Source organism: Calcarisporiella thermophila (genome assembly GCF_041956535.1).
Source record: "Calcarisporiella thermophila strain CBS 279.70 unplaced genomic scaffold VTP21scaffold_5, whole genome shotgun sequence".
Classification (NCBI taxonomy): domain Eukaryota; kingdom Fungi; phylum Calcarisporiellomycota; class Calcarisporiellomycetes; order Calcarisporiellales; family Calcarisporiellaceae; genus Calcarisporiella; species Calcarisporiella thermophila.
In genome coordinates this window covers 651,208-669,750 of record NW_027192195.1, presented here as the reverse complement: position 1 = coordinate 669,750, position 18,543 = coordinate 651,208, and the positions used below count along the sequence as shown (strand labels likewise).

Genomic DNA, 18,543 nt, shown 5'->3' with positions numbered 1-18,543 from the left:
TTTTTAGATCTATTATCCGATTATTGCCCTCTTTCTGGAATATTTAACAACTTTCGGAATAATTAAGACCCATTCACTTTTAGTGAGATCGATCTCTTCGAAACCAAATCTCAACAACTTTTTCTAGCACTTTTAAAAGTGTAAAGTAAGGCATTGCTATAATCACATATTTTTCTGCCAATGGTCATCCTGCATGCAAAATACTTAGAATAATCTCTTTTATAAACAAAATCGCCTTAATCTACGCGTTCGACAATTAACAAAGTCACTGATTGGCCAAACCACTGAACAGGTTATAAGGCATAACAGCATTGACGAATTTGCATTATTACCTTTGGCTTAACGAAGATGCATTTTTATAATGTATTCTTAGATATTTGTATGCCTTCCTCACCTTGACTGCCCAGTATATAATTTGGTATGACGTGGAGACCCTCTAATCTCACGCAATGAATTAAAGTATATTTTTCTCCGCCTGCATTATTACGTTAATAGCTCTGTATTTTCTACGATATATGGTTGCCGTGATATTGTATCCGCATAATATTCAATGCTACATGATCTCCTAACTAGCGGGTCGGAAACGAATGTGAATATATTGTTTTTATTACACTGTGGCAATTTTGCACTTTGTCTATTCTTATATCCCATAGACTAATATATCCCGATGCTGTAAAGAGTATAAATCTACTAAATCAAAGTTATTTGAAAAAATGTATGAATGTTAATAAGTGTGAGGATCCGATCCGATTATATCAATAGTAAAGGCTATTAATTTTTCGTTTGTTTTTATCTGAAAGTTTCCCATTAAAAATAAATATGCTTCAGTCAGGAAACGCGAAAAGAATCTCTTGTTATCAAATCAAAAAAATATATTTTCGATATTAAAGGATGACAGTATGTCTCCGAAAACAAGACTACAACATGCTTTGGAGAAAAAAGCAGAGGGTGAGGAATTACAATATATGCTTGTTTATTACCAGTATGAAAAGGCATATATATTATTTACAGGAAAAGATGAAAATCAGCCAGCAAGGAAAAGAGCGAAAACAAAGTCATCACAAACAGAAGTTGTTGCAACTAGTTCCATAATGCCCCACACACCACAAAGGATCCAATCTAAAGGAGGGAGTTCGCGAATTAAGTTCTCAACTCCTTTAGCAACTCAGATCACAGAGTCCTCATCAAAAGAAATATCACCTGAACTTACCTGGGATTCTCCCAATCTTGATCAGGTGTATTATTTAGATGATGAGATCAAGTCAGGTAAGAAAAATCATTTTATAATAGATACAAAAAGCGCACATATATTACCACACATACTCGTCTTTCTATAGAATGTTTTGCTGACGCGAAATTATGGCAAAAATATGCTCGTAATGCTTATTTAGTCTGGCAGCGAGACAAGACGGAGGAGGATAAAATTACCGTCCAGTAAATACCTGCACTCCACCAAATTCATATGAGGTTAACTTAAATATATGCGTAGATATTTAAATGCCTCCCTTACCATGGCTGCCCTACATATATTTCGATATGATTTGGCTTCACGTTGGCCACCTGAGACTCTCGAAAGTAACACCTTGCGTGAAGCTTCCGATTCATTCACCGAGCATTTGAGGGGTCGCTTAGCTCCCACCCCACACGACCTCCTTTCGCTCGATTGGCGCTACGTATTTCCTATCCTGATAACAGAGAACAAAAGGCAAGAGGTGATTAAAGTATTCGAAAGAGCTTTTAGGGTAAGTGTGTTGCATATGTGTAGAACGGATATACATTAAAATTTGAAAATATGCGATTTATAGACGATATCGCAAACCACCCAGAACATAGCCCTCAGCACCACACCGCCCAAAGTGACTGCAGACAACTGGAGAGAGTTGGATATTCAGTTCCCGCCTCGAGAGAAATACCTGTCTACAAGTCTGGTATGCAATGCGCTGGAGGCCATTGAAGACGCTAGATCGGCCGTGGAGTTAGATTTTTGTGGGACAGTGCTTGAGCCTCTCTTTGGCAAGCCACTACGCACGGCAGGGATTGCCGAAATTTTCGTTCAACAGCAATATTCAATCCAGGTCAACCAGAATTGGGCACCTAAACCTGATCTCTGCAGTGGCATAGTTCGTAGCAGTGAGAAAATCCCAATATTCATTGTTGAGGTCGAGGGTCCAAGAGATCCAATGCAGTCAGCACACAAAGACACTCGCAAACTAGCACAACTACTGCGGCATTCCTTAGAAATAATGGCTCGAACTATATCTGATATACATGTTGAGAAACTCCGAGTGTATGGAGTCCTTCTATCAACAAATGGCTACTTTGAATTCGTGGAGATGCATCCTGTCCGTGAACGCCGCAACGATATCGTGAAATTCAACTTCTGTCTTCAAGAGAAATTACTTGAAGGACGATTACAAATTGAGAGAGTTGAGCGTATTAATTTTGAGCTCATCCTTAAAATTAGTAGCTTCCTCCGTGGACCTGTTCGGGATGCGATGCTAAGCTACTTAGAACTTATAGAAGAGACTGGCCATATAAGTGAGGGCAAGTTTTCACACTCACACCACAAATCTATCCAGAATTATTAATGTGAGTTCATATTTTAGATCGGTTTCCAGGACCACAACCTGGACTCAAATCTCGCCCATCATCGACAAAATTCACTCCAGAAAAGAAACCCTCAAGAAAGGGCATAAAAAGAGACAAAGAGGGTAACGATGATAACGGAGAGGAAGAATACCATGGTGATATTCAAAAAGTTGGTTTCTCCATGCTGCGTCATGCTATGAAGTGTGGCTATGAATTTATTACTCTACTAGGAGATGTAAGGCATTTTTTTATACTCATGACGCTTACCATTGACCTATTCATATACGCATTTAATGTGATTCATCTAAATGGTCAGAACGGTCGTTCACGTGCATTCCATCTTCGACGTGGAGATAATGACTACGTGTTGGTAGTAAAGTTTGGCGATGGAAGGGAAATTCAATATCTTCAAGGGTTGCAGGTAGCTATGCCACTTCGATTCGGTATCTTTAATCGTATAATTTATTTAACTCGCATGCACTACACCCAAAGGATGTGACAAATGTGGTCCGTTTATTCAAGTTCTTCCAGCTTGGAAACTGCTATGGCATGATTTTGGAGAAACTCGAGCGGAATGAAGATCATAATGTCATGGTATGACTACTCGCTTCTTCAACTACACGTGCCATTGCTATTTGCTGATTTTCTATCACCTCCACCTTGATTTTACCGAAACAGGAGAGATATGTTAAGGATCTGTTTTCGGCACTCCATGCTCTCCATAGCAGAGGAATTGTCCATCACGACATTAAGCCTGACAATTTTGGATACAGCCCTATGAGAAACCGGTACTTCATTAAGCACTCTACATTATTCACCATTGCTTGCATACTGCTGTTATTTTCTCCCTCTCTAAAAGGATATTCTCTTCTGACAATTATGTGCCATTCTTGTTTGATAGATGGGCTCTCTTCGATTTTAACCTAGCCGAGAAAATTGGAGATGCGACCACCATCAGTAATGCTGGTACTGACACGTTCATTGCTCCAGAGGTCGATCGAGGTGAGCCGCATGGATATCCAGCGGACATCTACAGTGCAGGCAGAACCCTCCAATATATGTATTTGTTATCAAGTCTTGGTGAGTTGGGACCCATTTATTATGCACTGGTATATGTAACCAATTTTTGCAATACCTTCGCAGGCCCACTTGGACCACGTCTAATCCATAGCTCTCCAAGTAAGCGTCCTACTGCCTTAGATGTGTTGAAGTATCTAGAACAAAAGATACCGCTCGATATCCCGACACCCGAGTCACAACCACCATCAAATTAGCAATAAACTCGCTCTGATATTTAGTACTTATACTCTATTGTGGCAATTTGCCTACTTGTCTATATCCATATTACTGTATATCTCGATATTTTCTAGGATACACACGAGTCTCACTACAAAACATAATAATGTAGTATGCTCCTTTGCGAAAATAAATGTTCGATTTTTGTTGGCAAGCGTGTGCATTGAGAGCTCTAAATCTATCATAATAATTGAAAATTGTTTTAAACTTTTTCAAATTAACCTGAGGTTTAAGGTTCCCTTAAGGAATAAAATTCATATCTTTTTGATAGTTTATTAATTTGAAATGCCTGTCACAAAACTAGATATTTTCTTGGTATAAAGACTAATATTTTCGACATTAAAAGGCTGTCTGTATGCCTCCGAAGACCAGATTGCAGACTGCATTAACGAAAAAGCAAAAAGTAAAGGGTGAGAAAAATATCTGTTTGTTTAACTAGAATGAAGAGCTGTATATAATTATTAACAGGAGAGAATGATGTTCAGCAAGCGAGGAAAAAAGTGAAAACAAGAACGTCGAATAATGTTGCAATTAGTTCCATAATGCCCCACATACCACTTGAGACTCAATCTAAGGGAGAAAGTCCGCGAATTACATTTTCAACTCCCTTATCAACTCAGACCACAGAGTGTGCAACAATGACTATAACTCCAGTGTTTGATTGGGATTCACCTAACCTCGACCAAGTGTATTGTTTAAATGATGATATCACATCGAGTATGGAATATCGTTTTACTTTATATATATCAAAGCATACATATATTAATACACCTATGCCTCTTTCTCTAGAATGTTTTGTCGACGCGAAAATATGGCAAACATACGCTCGTTGCATTTATTCAACTTGGCAGCGTGATAGCAGAGAAGATGCTAAAAGCACAGCCATGTAAATCTCTGCACTATTCAACAGATTAATGTGAGGTTAACTTTATTCGTAGATATTTAAATACCTCCCTTACCATGGCTGCCCTACATATATTTCGATATGATTTGGCTTCACGTTGGCCACCTGAGACTCTCGACAGTAACACCTTGCGTGAAGCTTCCGATTCATTCACCGAGCATTTGAGGGGTCTCTTAGCTCCCACCCCACACGACCTCCTTTCGCTCGATTGGCGCTACGTATTTCCTATCCTGATAACAGAGAACAAAAGGCAAGAGGTGATTAAAGTATTCGAAAGAGCTTTTAGGGTAAGTGTGTTGCATATGTGTAGAACGGATATACATTAAAATTTGAAAATATACGATTTATAGACGATATCGCAAACCACCCAGAACATAGCCCTCAGCACCACACCGCCCAAAGTGACTGCAGACAACTGGAGAGAGTTGGATATTCAGTTCCCGCCTCGAGAGAAATACCTGTCTACAAGTCTGGTATGCAATGCGCTGGAGGCCATTGGATACGCTAGATCGGCCGTGGAGTTAGATTTTTGTGGGACAGTGCTTGAGCCTCTCTTTGGCATACCACTACGCACGGCAGGAATTGCTCGGATTTTCGTTCAACAGCAATGTTCAATCCAGGTCAACCAGATCTGGAAACCTAAAGCTGATCTCTGCAGCGGTGTTTTGGATTATGGCGATGAGAAAATCCCAATATTCATTGTTGAGGTCGAGGGTCCAAGAGATCCTATGGAGTCAGCACACAAAGACACTCGCAAACTAGCACAACTACTGCGGCGTTCTTTAGAAATAATGGCTCGACCTATAGCTGATATACATGTTGAGAAACTCCGAGTGTATGGAGTCCTGCTATCAACAAATGGGTATTTTGAATTCGTGGAAATGCACCCTGTCCGCGAACGCCGCAACGATATTGTGAAATTCAACTTCTGTCTTCAAGAGCAAATACTTAAAGGACGATTAACAATCGACAATGTTCTAGTTGCCAACTTTGAACACATCCTCAAAATTAGTAGCTTCCTCCGTGGACCTGTCCGAGATGCGATGCTGAATTACTTAAGTCTTCGAAGACAACCTGGCCATATAAGTAAAGGCAAGTTTTCACACACATCTTTCTATTTAGAATTATTAATTTGAGTTCATATCCTAGATCGATTTCCAGGACCACAGCCTGGACTCAAATCTTGTCCGTCAGTGACAAAATACACTCCATACATGAAACTCTCAAGAAAGGGCAAAGAGCGCGACAGAGGTGGTACCGATGATAGCAGGGAAGAAGGCCTGTTGCTTTCACAATGCTACGATTCGCTATGAAGTATGGCTATGAGTTAATTACTCTATTAGGACACGTAAGACATTTTCATCCATATCTATGACATTAACCATTGATATATTCATATACGCGTTAAATATCGTTCACTCATACTATCAGAATGGGCATTCGCGTGCATTTCATCTTCGACGCCGAGATTGTGATTACGTTTTGGTAGTAAAATTTGGCGATGGAAGCGAAATCCAAGAGTTGCAGGTAGTTATGCTACTTAGATACGCTATCTTCTTTAACCGTGAAATTTATTCAATCTATGTGCACTACAACTTAAGGATGTGACAAATGTGGTCCGCTTATTCGAGTTCTTCCAGCTTGGAAACTGCTATGGCATGATTTTGGAGAAACTCTAGTGGAATGAAGGTCGTGATGTCATGGTATGACTACTCGAATTACGTTTTATAACACCACCAGCAAGCCTGGGTTAGAAATCCAGATTGATGTCTAGGCTACAGGAATTACCTGACTGTGATTAAATGTTTAGTTTTCAGAATGGCATTATATTAGGTGTAAAATGCCATATATTAATATTTGTGCTGCTCTATTAGATTGTATTGCAGTGACGATATTATGGCAGGCATATGATCAAGCTGCACATTCGAGTTGTCTTCGTAAGAGTACAGATGAAAACAATACAGTAAATCTCTGCGAAGCCCGACAATTACGATTATTTTGGAAAGTTGTTTGAAGTGTTTGTAATTCGTGCGGAAATATTTGTGTGACAACCTCATCATTGCACTTCATACCTTTCGATGTGATATGATGTCCAGCAGATCACGTGAATATTTCAACAATAACTCTTTATAAGGGTTTTAGGGATATTTATCAAGCATAAAAGGGATTAGAAACAGCTATTGTACAAACGATTAAGGAATTCATGGCGTTCAAAGGGACTCGCTGAAGAGAGGATCGTGTACAATTCCATAAAAATCTAACTACATAGTCAAATCGGTCTTTTCAATATCTTCGAGGGCATTTTAAACCAGCCTCGTAGCCATATATGTTTCACGAGAATGCATTGGATCATTAAAAGTTCTCATCCACTGGCAACTTTATTTTTGTGGAATATTGCTGGAGTCTTTCTTTAGCGAGCCACTACGAACAGCAGGAAATGACTAATTACTCGCCCAATGGAAAGTCTTAATCATTTATAGACTTGAAATATCTGTGAAGCCTTAATCAAAGCTATTATCAAGGGAAATAGGTGGTCAGCGGGATGCCATACCATATCATTAAATATGTAAGTCAGCCATAGTAAGAGTAGAATTCAAACATCTACTTTTTATTTTAGGTAAACATTAGGTGATACATCAAACAGTCCTTGAACATCACAGAGAGTTATTGTTGCTTATATTTATCGTTTATCGTGCTACTACGAAGCCAGCTTTATAAGTTCTACGATTGTATGCTTGCCATAATTTGCATCAGTATAGAATACTATGTCGCACAATCTCCTAACTCCTTCATCGCAACCACCATCAAATTAGCATTAAAATGTATCTGATTATATTATTTCTATTATGCTGTGGATATTTGGTTGCTTATAAAGGAATTAATAGATAACCATTAGTTCATTCATTCTACAATTCTATATCTCGATACTGTATAGCCCATATAAGAAACTTAGTACCGGTCGAATTAAAGTTTAGCTTGCCTCTTTTCTAAACAAATGATGAATTTCCGTAGGAAATCGTGTACATTCAAAGATGGTATTCTACCATATTATGGTAGAATACCATCTTTGATCAATATCAATATCAATAATAATTTTTTAATCTCGAGTGCAAAATTGTAAGTTGTAACGTGTACATTTCGAGCTTTCCAAATCAGGACGAGATTAACAAATTTCCATTCTTCAGTTACCGTGCATCTTTATTCCTTGCTGCCTTGCGCTCAATTCCTCTTTTATGATGGTTTCTGTTCCATTTTGGTCCTTATAACCTCGTAATTCTTCTGAATATTATTAGAAAATTCCTTCTCTCCTTTTCTTCTCTCTCTTCATAATTCTGTTAATCTTTATTAGAGCGTGTTTAAATAATGAGTAGCCAGAGATCTCGCTATCACAACCATACTCAATATCCAACCAGTCCTATACATAAGAGTGATCCAGCTCATCGCTCACAATATACTTTACCTTCTCAGCAGCAAGTTAACCGTCAGCAGCCAACACCGCCTCCCCATTCTCATACTCGAATTGTACAGCAATCTCATCGTATTCATGACCGAGAGCTTCTTCGAGTACAAAATTACACTGCTGAAAATCGCCAGTTCGATCGTACACATTCTCTTATAAGACCAGATCGACACCGTTCACGCCAACCTCTGATTCGTGATGGCTCAGAGATTCACAGAGCCAGATCGGTGCGAAGACCAATGGTAGCTCCGAATAACAAAGAGCAGCCGAGTAATGGAGAAGAAGGGGAAGTCCCACTGGGTATTTGGACACTCTTTTCATGGCTTGTGACATGTTGCGTGCCAGGGTTTTTGCTGAGGACGTGTTGTGGAAAAAAAAACAAATTGGTGCAACAGGCATGGAGAGAAAAAGTAAGTATCGATTTCACCAAAGTATTGTAACAAAAGCGACCCATATTAACCAACTTATAAATGGTTCCATACAGGTTGCATTGTGTTTTATTATTCTAATATTTTGTGGCCTTTTGGGATTCATCACCTATGGTCTGCAACCTCTCTTATGTCCCGAGAAACGCGTCTCCTTTTCCTACACTCAGCCGGGACCTGCGGGTCAGCCTGTAAAGGTGTGGCGAGAGGACGTTTCTGTGCATGGCGAACTTTATCGCTTTAATGATATGAGAATATTCCTTGCACATTATGGGATTGAACTTTTAAAAGATTATCAGGGAGTGGATCTCTCTGGGCTATTTGATGCAACTGGTGGAAGCTGTGTCTTATATGACAGGAATATGCGAGCGCTTAATAACAGAAGCTGCATAGTGTATAGTCCGTATGGAGGGTGGATAGTAGCGCCACAGTGCATTCCTTTGGGTGATTTGAGACAGGTTTTGCGGCCTTTAGGTGCTCTATTTTTCGAATGGGAAGATCTTATTCCAAATCATCTTGATCCTCGTACTCGCCTTATGGTGCTGAATAATCTGGTTCTTAACATGAGCTTGTATCTCGAGCACGGTGATCCTTATTTCGGCACATCTGTTCACGAGCGAATTTTAAGAGGGCTCGGTCGCGATGCTACTGCTGCTTTCGCAACACGTCCTGAAACAAAAGATGCAATGGATTGCCTCGAGGGACGCTATGCTGTTGGTGTTATCTCACGCGATACTGTAGGATGTATTGCAGCCAATGTCGTCATGATGCTTACGCTCTCGGTGATTGTGAGCTTGATCATGGTTAGATTCACAATGGCGGTAGTGTTTGGGTGGTTTGTGTCCCCGAGGTTGGTAAAACCTGGTGGGCGGCATAAGTATCTGCCGTGGACGAGAAGAAAACGGGGCAGAGGAGAAGGACAAACTGAATTATATACACTAATGCTAGTTACCTGTTATTCTGAGGGAGAACAAGGATTGAGATCGACCTTTGACTCGTTAGCCGCGACTACCTACTCGAATGATCATAAGGTGAATACAAAAAAACTCATTTTAATATATATTCTATTAGAAATATTTATATCATTTACACTTTTATGTCGGAAAATTCCTAGGTTTTCTTTATTATATGCGATGGTCTGATCACTGGTTCCGGAAATGAGAAGAGTACTCCTGAATTAGTTGTCGATATGTTGACGCTGGATAAAAGAATGAGAGATCCAAAACCTTGCTCCTATATTGCGATTGCCGATGGTGAAAAACAACACAACATGGCAAAAGTGGTAAATAATCCAACTGGCATTGAGGGTCGGAATATCTCCTCATGTCTGATGTTTTCACTTGATTTTTAGTATGCCGGTCACTATGTCTATAAAAATGCTTGGGTTCCTGCAATCTGCATCGTCAAATGTGGTACTCCCGCCGAGGCACATAGTGCTAAGCCTGGAAATCGGGGAAAGCGAGACTCTCAAGTCTTATTAATGACTTTCTTTCAGCGTGTTCTTTTTAACGATCGATTCACCCAGCTAGATCACGAAATTTTTTGGAAGTTGACTTGGCTTATGCGGGGTGAAGTCACGCCAGATCAATTCGAGCTGGTGCTAATGGTAGATGCTGATACAAGAGTATTACCGGAGTCACTGGGACATATGGTAGGGGCAATGGTAAACGACGTGACAATTATGGGACTTTGTGGGGAAACTCGAATCGCAAATAAGTTAGATTCATGTAAGTGAAGTTTAGTTGATTCAGATGTTGGATATAAACCTATTCATAGTGTTTATTTACTGTGCTTTTTATTTGTATACGTCGAATTAGGGGTTACCATGATACAAGTATTTGAGTACTATATATCACACCATTATGCTAAAGCATTTGAGTCCATGTTCGGAGGTGTCACTTGTTTGCCAGGATGTTTCTGCATGTATAGGTAAATTTTTCACATCATTCATTCCAAGATATTAAAAATAATCTCGGATAAACTTTAAAATGCACTTAGGATAAAAGCCCCCAAGAACGATGGTTGGGTACCTATCCTAGCCAATCCAGACATTCTACTAGAGTACAATCAGAATGTCGTCGCAACACTTCATGCAAAAAACCTACTACTTCTCGGGGAAGATCGTTTTCTTTCCACTCTTATGTTACGGACATTTCCAAAGCGACAGATGATATTCCTTCCCCAAGCGATTTGTAAGACTGTAGTGCCCGATACGCTTGGAGTGTTAATATCGCAAAGGAGGAGATGGATCAATTCGACCATTCACAACCTCATGGAGCTGGTGCTGGTGTCGGATTTATGCGGTATTGCCTGCCTATCGATGCAATTTGCGGTTCTAATTGAGCTCGTGGGAACCGTAGTTTTGCCGGCCGCTATTGTTTTCACCGGATGGCTTTTAGTAAGCTCCATCATCGGTTCCCTGCAGCTGATCCCTCTTCTCCTCCTCGGTGCTATTCTTGGTCTTCCTGCTCTTCTAATTGTTATGACGACCACGCGCAAGATCGTTTATGTTGGATGGATGATCATTTATTTACTTGCGTTGCCGATTTGGAACCTGATTCTACCTGTGTATGCATACTGGCATTTCGACGATTTTTCGTGGGGGCAGACTCGAAGAGTTATGGGCGAAGGGCGGAAGCAGAAGGGTACAGAGGGTGATAAGGAGGGAGAATTTGAAGCTGGAGCGGTGGTGATGAAGAAATGGGAGGAGTGGGAACGGGAGCGTCTTGGCATCAAGAAGCACTATCCGCTGGTCAAACAATGGCATAACGACCACAATAGTACGAAAAAAAGAGAGCCTAGCGAAACTACAAGATCCGAACGCTGTATAGGATTAGGGATGCAGAATTATGGCGAATATTTTGACCCCGGGGCACAAACCCCTTACTCTGTAAACTCGGATAACACCCTCTTCAACTATCCAATTCGAAATTCTTACAGTTGTGACCGGATAGAGGCTGGGCTAGATAGATCGATGAGTAGTGTTGATAGACTGGCTCCCTCATTTCCCTCTCGATCAGTATCCCCGAGATTAAGCTACCAAGCTTCCTCGAATTCAGTCCCTAATCTCTTACACCCGCCCTTTCCTCAGCGTGGGCACCTACATCCCATGCGTTCATATGCAAGCTCGATGACCATTACGTCGGACCAGTATGAAATGGATAATGGGGAAAGAATGCGATATTATGCACATACGAGGACCCTCACACCCCCGGTGCCACCGCCACATCGTGTCGCGTCGTTCAATCGTGGTAGAGGGTGGGATACAACTCAAAGGATATAAAACCATGCGGCACCGGACTATATATTTAAAAAAAAAATAATAGTGAAATATACCCTGCATTATTTCTAGAAATATACATAAGCATTCCGCTTTTTCTTTTGTTTCGGGTATAGAGAGTGATTCTATTTTCACTTTTTTTGATTATTCTCTTCTTTTGATATAGACTTTATTTTTTACTTTATGTTACTAATTACTCAAATTGTTATAGTTTATTTTCTCAATTCTAATCAAATTGTAAATTAATATTAACCTACTCTTTTCTCATCGAAATACCTAATTTGTTGGATGATTATGTATTTGTATTCTTAGCGAATTTAATAAAGGTAAACAGCCAATTTACGATTGGAATTCTATTATTATGAATTAAATAGGTTTTGCGTAATAAAAATAAATAAATCTAACAAATATCAAAAGCTGAAGCGAAATATAGGGACTATGCGTTTCTCTTCCGTATCCTCAGCAACACCAGAGGGCCATGTACCTCATCTCGAAAGAACAACTTTCCTGTCCCAGCAAACTCCTCGTCTATCTCATATTGTAGCGGAGATTCTTGCAAACATCCCAAGAAGCCCTCGAAGGTGTCCTGATTTCGCACTGTGCATGCAATTAGAGCCTGATTTGTGTCTGAGAGTAAATGTGTGAGAACCCGCACAAGGTAGGGTATGTAGCGCGAGTCATATGTGATATCAGCTCCAACTATGAGATCCACGCGAGAGGAGAGGAGAGTCAAGGATGAGGAGGAAGAGGTTTCCCAATCAAGAAAGAGGGGAGAGGCATGATTGTGGGCCTGATCTAATATGAGAAGAGCATACAATTGATATTCAGAAAATTAGCCCAGTAGTGATATATCTTACTACTTACTATTCGAAATGTTTTCCTCAAGCAGATTCATTACCATGTCGCATCCGTCACTAAGAGTGACGTACTTTGCGCCGAGTTTAGTGCATGTCAGCCCTTATGGAAACAAAATGCTTCACATCACAAGTATATTCAATAATTATACTGATATACAAACAAACCTAAAAGGCCTGGTCCCGCCCCTATTTCCAATATATGCTTTCCACGAACAATTTCTGTGTGCTGTATGATATATTCAGAAAGTGCTAGGCTAAAAAAGAAAGAGATGAACTAAATTTTCAAGCTACGTTGATTAGAATGATATTCTCGTTACCCTGCATTCCAACTGCGAAGACCAGTGGTTCCTTTAGATATAGCCATTTGCTCCTCTTTTAGTGTAATAAATTCCTTGCAATTATCGTCCAAAAAGTAGGTCTTAAAACAACTTCCTGGAATATCCATGGATTTTTGATTTGTTCCAGCCATAACCTCGACAAATACATCGTAAAGAGAGTCACATATTTCTCCATTGGCCGCCTCAATTATTGCCATATATTGTTTCAAAAATCGAAGTATGTAGGACGAATCCAAGGGAAAACGTTCAGAGTGTGATGTTTTTAATATCTGTGAGAACGCAAAGGTATTAATTCAAGCTTCAGCATTATCGATGAAATTATAAATACCTCTAGTACTACAAGTTCTTGAAATTCGATGCTTGAAATCTCTACTTCATTTAGTGGTGAGCTATTCCATTGAAGGTGTCGAAGGGCTCTGAGCTGAAAAATTTGCCGCTTCAAGTTCAATAGTGTTAGCTGAAATGCATCTTCAATCGGTTTCCTCTCGGGTACTGTCATCCTCGAGAGGATACTTAGTTTCCATCGTATTGATGATTTTAATAAATATAAGCCACCATCCGACAAATCCTTACAATCGAGGGATAAAAACTTAATCATACATGGCATAGCTTACTAAATAAAATAATAAAGGAAATAAATAAAGAATCTTCTTTAAGCTTAAAAGACTATCTGAGTGTGCTGATAATGTGCAATAACGGTTTACATAGTCCTGCTCCTAGGCCACCAGTAAAACTTACATATCTACATATCATTTCTAAGGAAATGATTGTTGTACTTTCTCTTCGATTCATACTGAATAAATGTGAAGATACACTAAACCAACGATAGGATTGTGCCAGTATTAAAGTGTCAAACATTTATTGGAGCCAGGTTTTTCTTTGATCGAAGATAGCTCGATGTAACTTTATGGAAAGTTTATATTCCAATGTGTAAATACAGATGATAATGCGTTAGGTACATATAAACATACGGAAGGAATCTATACAAAAGGCCGAGGAGATTCTACCATAGTGTGTTGTTCTTCATCGCTCAATATAGCCAAAGGATGCTTTTTACGAGATGTTGAAATTGACTTCGTTCTTGGAGTAAGATGTTGTTGATCAGTAATAATTTGAGGTAGGTTTGGTGAACGAGTATTTTTATATACAGAGGAGGTTTTTGCTGGTACATCACGGGGATTTCGCGTATCTTTTGGCGGTTTTGTTCCCTCTTTCTGCTCCTCTTCTTCCTCTTTCTCACCCTCCTCATCCTCTCTCCATTGCTCCTTTTCTTGCGGGTTAACACGGATCCGATTCAAAGAGAGATCATGAAAAGCAGACATAGATTGCCTCAAATCTTCCAGCTATACCACATTCCATTAATAAACATAACAGACCTATAGTACAAAGTAATTGCTAGGAACAAATACCTTTGCCATCAAACCATTTAATTCATGATCTTTTTTGGCAAGATCTTCTACACTTTTGCGGTAGGATTTGGTTGAGGCTTCATTCTCCACATCGGGTATTGCTGGCTTGTTCTCCTCGCCAAATATGTTTTCAAGAGCAATATGCTCAACAGCAAGAGCGATCTGCTTCCGCCTTATTAGATCTAACATCGTATTATATATTAATTTGCTGGGCCATGGATGAATTCGATCGGGCTAACTAACCTAGCTCTTTAAATAACGGCTGGGAATAGCCCCCTATCCATATTTAATATATTTCAGCATTTATTACTAGATGCAAAAATAATAGTAAAATAATCTAACGGGACTTACCAAGAGGTTGTACATCTCCTCCAGCTACAAGTGAATTCAACCTTTGGAAGTCCTGTTCCAAGTCGTTGAAGATACGGTCATGTTCTGCTCTTCTTCTTGCCATCAGGAGGGCAATGTATGGAATAACAAATTAATACAAATTATACACAAAAAAATGAGATATTTAATTCAAAATTGAGGCTTCGTTAGTGAATTTTACCATCATATAGTAAAATCCCAAATATGATATTAACATATTTCAGGCCTTGATATTCCATAAACCAGCTTGTACTATGTCAAGCATATATAACTAGAGTAGCGAATGAATCGACATCAGGAACAGAACCACAATCATTTTACGATCGAGGCGCTTGTATATTACTTCATTCCTTCTGTAGATAAATGCAAATAATGTAAAATTATTAAAACATGCTGTCATTATTGCCCTAATTTATAGATTTTTTAGCGTCCACCGAAAATGAAACGAAAAAAGCTTATAAATTTAACACAATGAGACATGTGGTAGCAACAGGAAACGTTCGTGCTTCATTATTATTCCTTAAATATTCGCTTGCGATAAAAGAAAGTAGCGAAAATATAGAGAAGCGTTCACGTTTCTAGATGCTGCTACATGGTGCTTTGTACTTTCTTTATAACATTTTTGTAGGGTTGGGTGGATGAATAAAAATGAAATCATATCACAATTATTTAAACACACAGACAATCTGACATATAGCATATTAAATAGGAGAGAGGCAATGTAATTAAAAGATTAGAGTGACCCTGGTGTTAATATCTCAATAGGATAAAAGCAAATGAAAAATGTACAGATGATAAATATAATCTATATTTACTATGCTATTATGACGTTGTCTTCTTGCTACTTTCCTTTAAATAATCCTCGGCATTCTTAAGCAGAGTAGAGAATAGGCGTTGATATTTTATGAGCAATCCCCATTCTATCTCACGACCTGTCACAACGTGAACCACATCGAGTCCATGGCCCATCGTTGATTTTCGAGAACGTTGTTTCGAAAAAGACTTTCCTCCCGATGCTTCATCCAAAGTATTGTACGTGCCAGAATCCGATTTACTCGTCTCAATCTCAAGCTCTGATACATTTGCATGCAAAATGTGTTTCATATGTTCATTGAATAATTGTGCTGATTCGATCAGATTCCTTGCAAGCTTGTTAAGATGAGGATCAATTGAAGGGCGAGACGGGCCTGCGCTGGATGTAGCTGTTTTTATGGATGAAATCTCGATATCAGGCTCTTGATTGTCCGGGTCCAAAGAAATCGAGGTAACACCAACTTCCTCTTCCACATAATTGTTCATTGCTTCACGGAGTTGTCGCAATTGCTGCGCATCACGGATTCTTTTCTCTCTTTTAATAAGGTATAGGGTGAGGCGTTTCCAGACGAGCTCACCGATTAGAGAAAATAAAAGCGTGAGCGCCGGCAACCCAATGAATACATAAATCGTAAATATTGATCTGTTTAAAAAAAATTTTGAGATATAGGTTTGGAAAAATCGCGCACTAGTTTTATCCAATACGTACTTTCCAGCAATTGATTTTACAACTAGATCGCCATAACCAATGGTTGTATATGAGATGTATGAAAAGTAGAAAGCTTCGAGAAAGCCCCATCCTAATCAACGGAATATTAGTTATTAATGGCGCTACTTTCAGAACTTGCTAGAGTATTGGAAATATATTACTCTCTGTGAGCATAAAAATGAACGTTCCAAGTAGCCAAAATATCAAAAAGATAGTCACGGCTACTGGCACTTTGCCTGAATATTCTATTTCCTCTAATTGCGCCCATTCCGCCTTGTCTACTGGGTGTGAATCGGATGTTGAAGAATGATCCGACTCACGTAACGAAGGTGCTTCCTCCCCCTGCGATTTTTCCTCGTCTCTTTCCAATTCCATTTCCGTATTCCCTTTCTCTACATGGCTGTCTTCGTCCCGACTCTTCGCTTCAATATCAACCTCTCTTGCTTCTGTCGAGTCGACATTTAAAGTTTCCTGCGCAGCACTACTTGGTGACCCAGGCTCAGACTCAATCTGGGTTTTTTTCACCCTAATCCATTTTAATCCCCAGAAATTGGACCATTTCATTTGACTTTCTTTCGCTGTAAGTTGCCGACGCAAGCGTTTCATACGCCGTATTCTCGCACGTGCGAGTATCCGGTTATTAAACTCCTCAATTATGACTTTTCGAATAGAAGTAAGCAGAGCAGCTAGGATATGGGGAGCGCAAAAAATCCTAAATTGATATTCAGTGGGAGGATATGGATGGTTGTATAGATACCGAAAAGTAGAATCCCAATGGTTGCCCAAAAAAACAAGAAGATTTGGCCCGCAACGGTGGTGGGCACTAGATTACCAAACCCAATGGTGGCTAAAGTGACGACGGCAAAAAACCTGAAAATGTGAGGGGATTTCTTCAGTAAGAGAATCAGTAAGAGAATCTTGAAAATTCAATTAATATCATACATGCTATCCAAGAATCTCCAACCCTCAATGGCACTGTAGACGGCGGCTCCGCTAATAATCCAGATAGCACATGATAGCGTAACCAATAGCACCAGACGCTGTGAATGTGTTATATAACACCCTAACAATAATGCTCAATATTTAAGAAAAGTGTAGCAAAGCAAGACATTAAAAACATTGTACTTTTGTCTAGTAGACGTTTCCTGTTTGCTATTCGATCGACACTAAGCAGCAGAGTTACCACCAGCCCAACTACAGAGGCAGCCACCGTACTCCAAAATCCTTCTGCAATAATACTACCCGGCCGAATTGTGTCACGAGTGAGGAATAGGATTATGGTAGATATATTAAAAATATCTAGAGAAGCAAACCAACTCAATTTTGAGGGAGCTATGCGGTTGTAGAGAAAAGGCATTACCATTAAAAAGGGACGCAATACAGGCAATATAAATGGAGTAAACGGTCTTATATTCTAGAAAACGGGCAAACATTGAGGCATTACAAATGAGCGAAGCAATAATAGAAAATATTAATAGAATAAACATTTCTATATTATGAAAAATCGTGATGAGAAGCATGATGTATAAATACGTTTATTAAACAATTACCTTGCGATTTATCCTCGATTGCTTGCCCATCAGTATTGGTCAACCAAGGTTCAAATACTGGGGTTATATTCAGTAAAAAGGAGAAAGGACCAAGATACCCAGCTATTAGAGGGTACAATTCTGTGTGATGTTTTTTATGCTTCTCATCTTCCATTGTCTCGCCGTTGATGTCACCCTCTCTGTCCAATTCTCCGTCATGCAGCTCGCTCGCCACATCGTTAAATTGATCGGGTTGGTGGTTAGAGGAGCTCGAAGAGCTTGAGGAAGAATCCACTTTCTTCTCTTGAAGAGAAGTAGATCTGAATTCTGGTGCGGAGCGCATGCTCTACTAGTTTTTCAAATGGAAAGTGAAAGTGCCAATGGTTCAGGAATTTGTGTTCTAAAAAGGCCATAGAGGCGCTTTGTTTAAGGTGTGAGGTATAAGAAGTAGCGAGGTTAGGCGTATGGGTTGGTAAATCCCAGTGCATAATTCGCGAATTAATTTTGACTGAATGCTCTAACTCGCATACATTTGGTAGCTCACATGAAAGCAGATTTCCATTTA

General features: G+C 39.5%; 6 protein-coding genes across 6 annotated transcripts; 3 read left to right on the top strand and 3 right to left on the bottom strand.

The window, feature by feature from the left end:
- Positions 1-899: 899 nt before the first annotated feature.
- Positions 900-3,863, top strand: VTP21DRAFT_9372 (uncharacterized protein; the record flags this gene model as incomplete). Its single annotated transcript, XM_069400321.1, has 11 exons — positions 900-948; positions 1,012-1,266; positions 1,338-1,434; positions 1,490-1,742; positions 1,806-2,544; positions 2,607-2,824; positions 2,906-3,010; positions 3,082-3,183; positions 3,268-3,377; positions 3,491-3,669; positions 3,733-3,863. 11 exons carry the CDS (start codon positions 900-902, stop codon positions 3,861-3,863), a joined length of 2,238 nt encoding a protein of 745 aa, XP_069254259.1.
- Positions 3,864-4,845: 982 nt separating this feature from the next.
- Positions 4,846-6,102, top strand: VTP21DRAFT_9371 (uncharacterized protein; the record flags this gene model as incomplete). The annotated part of the gene is made up of 3 exons (XM_069400320.1): positions 4,846-5,076; positions 5,140-5,875; positions 5,939-6,102. 3 exons carry the CDS (start codon positions 4,846-4,848, stop codon positions 6,100-6,102), a joined length of 1,131 nt encoding a protein of 376 aa, XP_069254258.1.
- Positions 6,103-8,152: 2,050 nt separating this feature from the next.
- VTP21DRAFT_9370 (uncharacterized protein) lies at positions 8,153-11,957 on the top strand (the record flags this gene model as incomplete). The annotated part of the gene is made up of 6 exons (XM_069400319.1): positions 8,153-8,659; positions 8,734-9,705; positions 9,789-9,956; positions 10,026-10,401; positions 10,492-10,603; positions 10,673-11,957. 6 exons carry the CDS (start codon positions 8,153-8,155, stop codon positions 11,955-11,957), a joined length of 3,420 nt encoding a protein of 1,139 aa, XP_069254257.1.
- Positions 11,958-12,390: 433 nt separating this feature from the next.
- Positions 12,391-13,648, bottom strand: VTP21DRAFT_9369 (uncharacterized protein; the record flags this gene model as incomplete). The annotated part of the gene is made up of 5 exons (XM_069400317.1): positions 12,391-12,749; positions 12,819-12,911; positions 12,977-13,065; positions 13,129-13,418; positions 13,478-13,648. 5 exons carry the CDS (start codon positions 13,646-13,648, stop codon positions 12,391-12,393), a joined length of 1,002 nt encoding a protein of 333 aa, XP_069254256.1.
- A 481-nt stretch (positions 13,649-14,129) lies between these two features.
- On the bottom strand, positions 14,130-15,012 carry VTP21DRAFT_9368 (uncharacterized protein; the record flags this gene model as incomplete). The annotated part of the gene is made up of 4 exons (XM_069400316.1): positions 14,130-14,492; positions 14,559-14,740; positions 14,802-14,834; positions 14,910-15,012. The coding sequence occupies 4 exons, from the start codon at positions 15,010-15,012 to the stop codon at positions 14,130-14,132; spliced, it is 681 nt and encodes a 226-aa protein (XP_069254255.1).
- Positions 15,013-15,749: 737 nt separating this feature from the next.
- Positions 15,750-18,321, bottom strand: VTP21DRAFT_9367 (uncharacterized protein; the record flags this gene model as incomplete). Its single annotated transcript, XM_069400315.1, has 8 exons — positions 15,750-16,383; positions 16,450-16,540; positions 16,611-17,135; positions 17,207-17,319; positions 17,392-17,512; positions 17,575-17,748; positions 17,810-17,938; positions 18,000-18,321. The coding sequence occupies 8 exons, from the start codon at positions 18,319-18,321 to the stop codon at positions 15,750-15,752; spliced, it is 2,109 nt and encodes a 702-aa protein (XP_069254254.1).
- Positions 18,322-18,543: the final 222 nt, after the last annotated feature.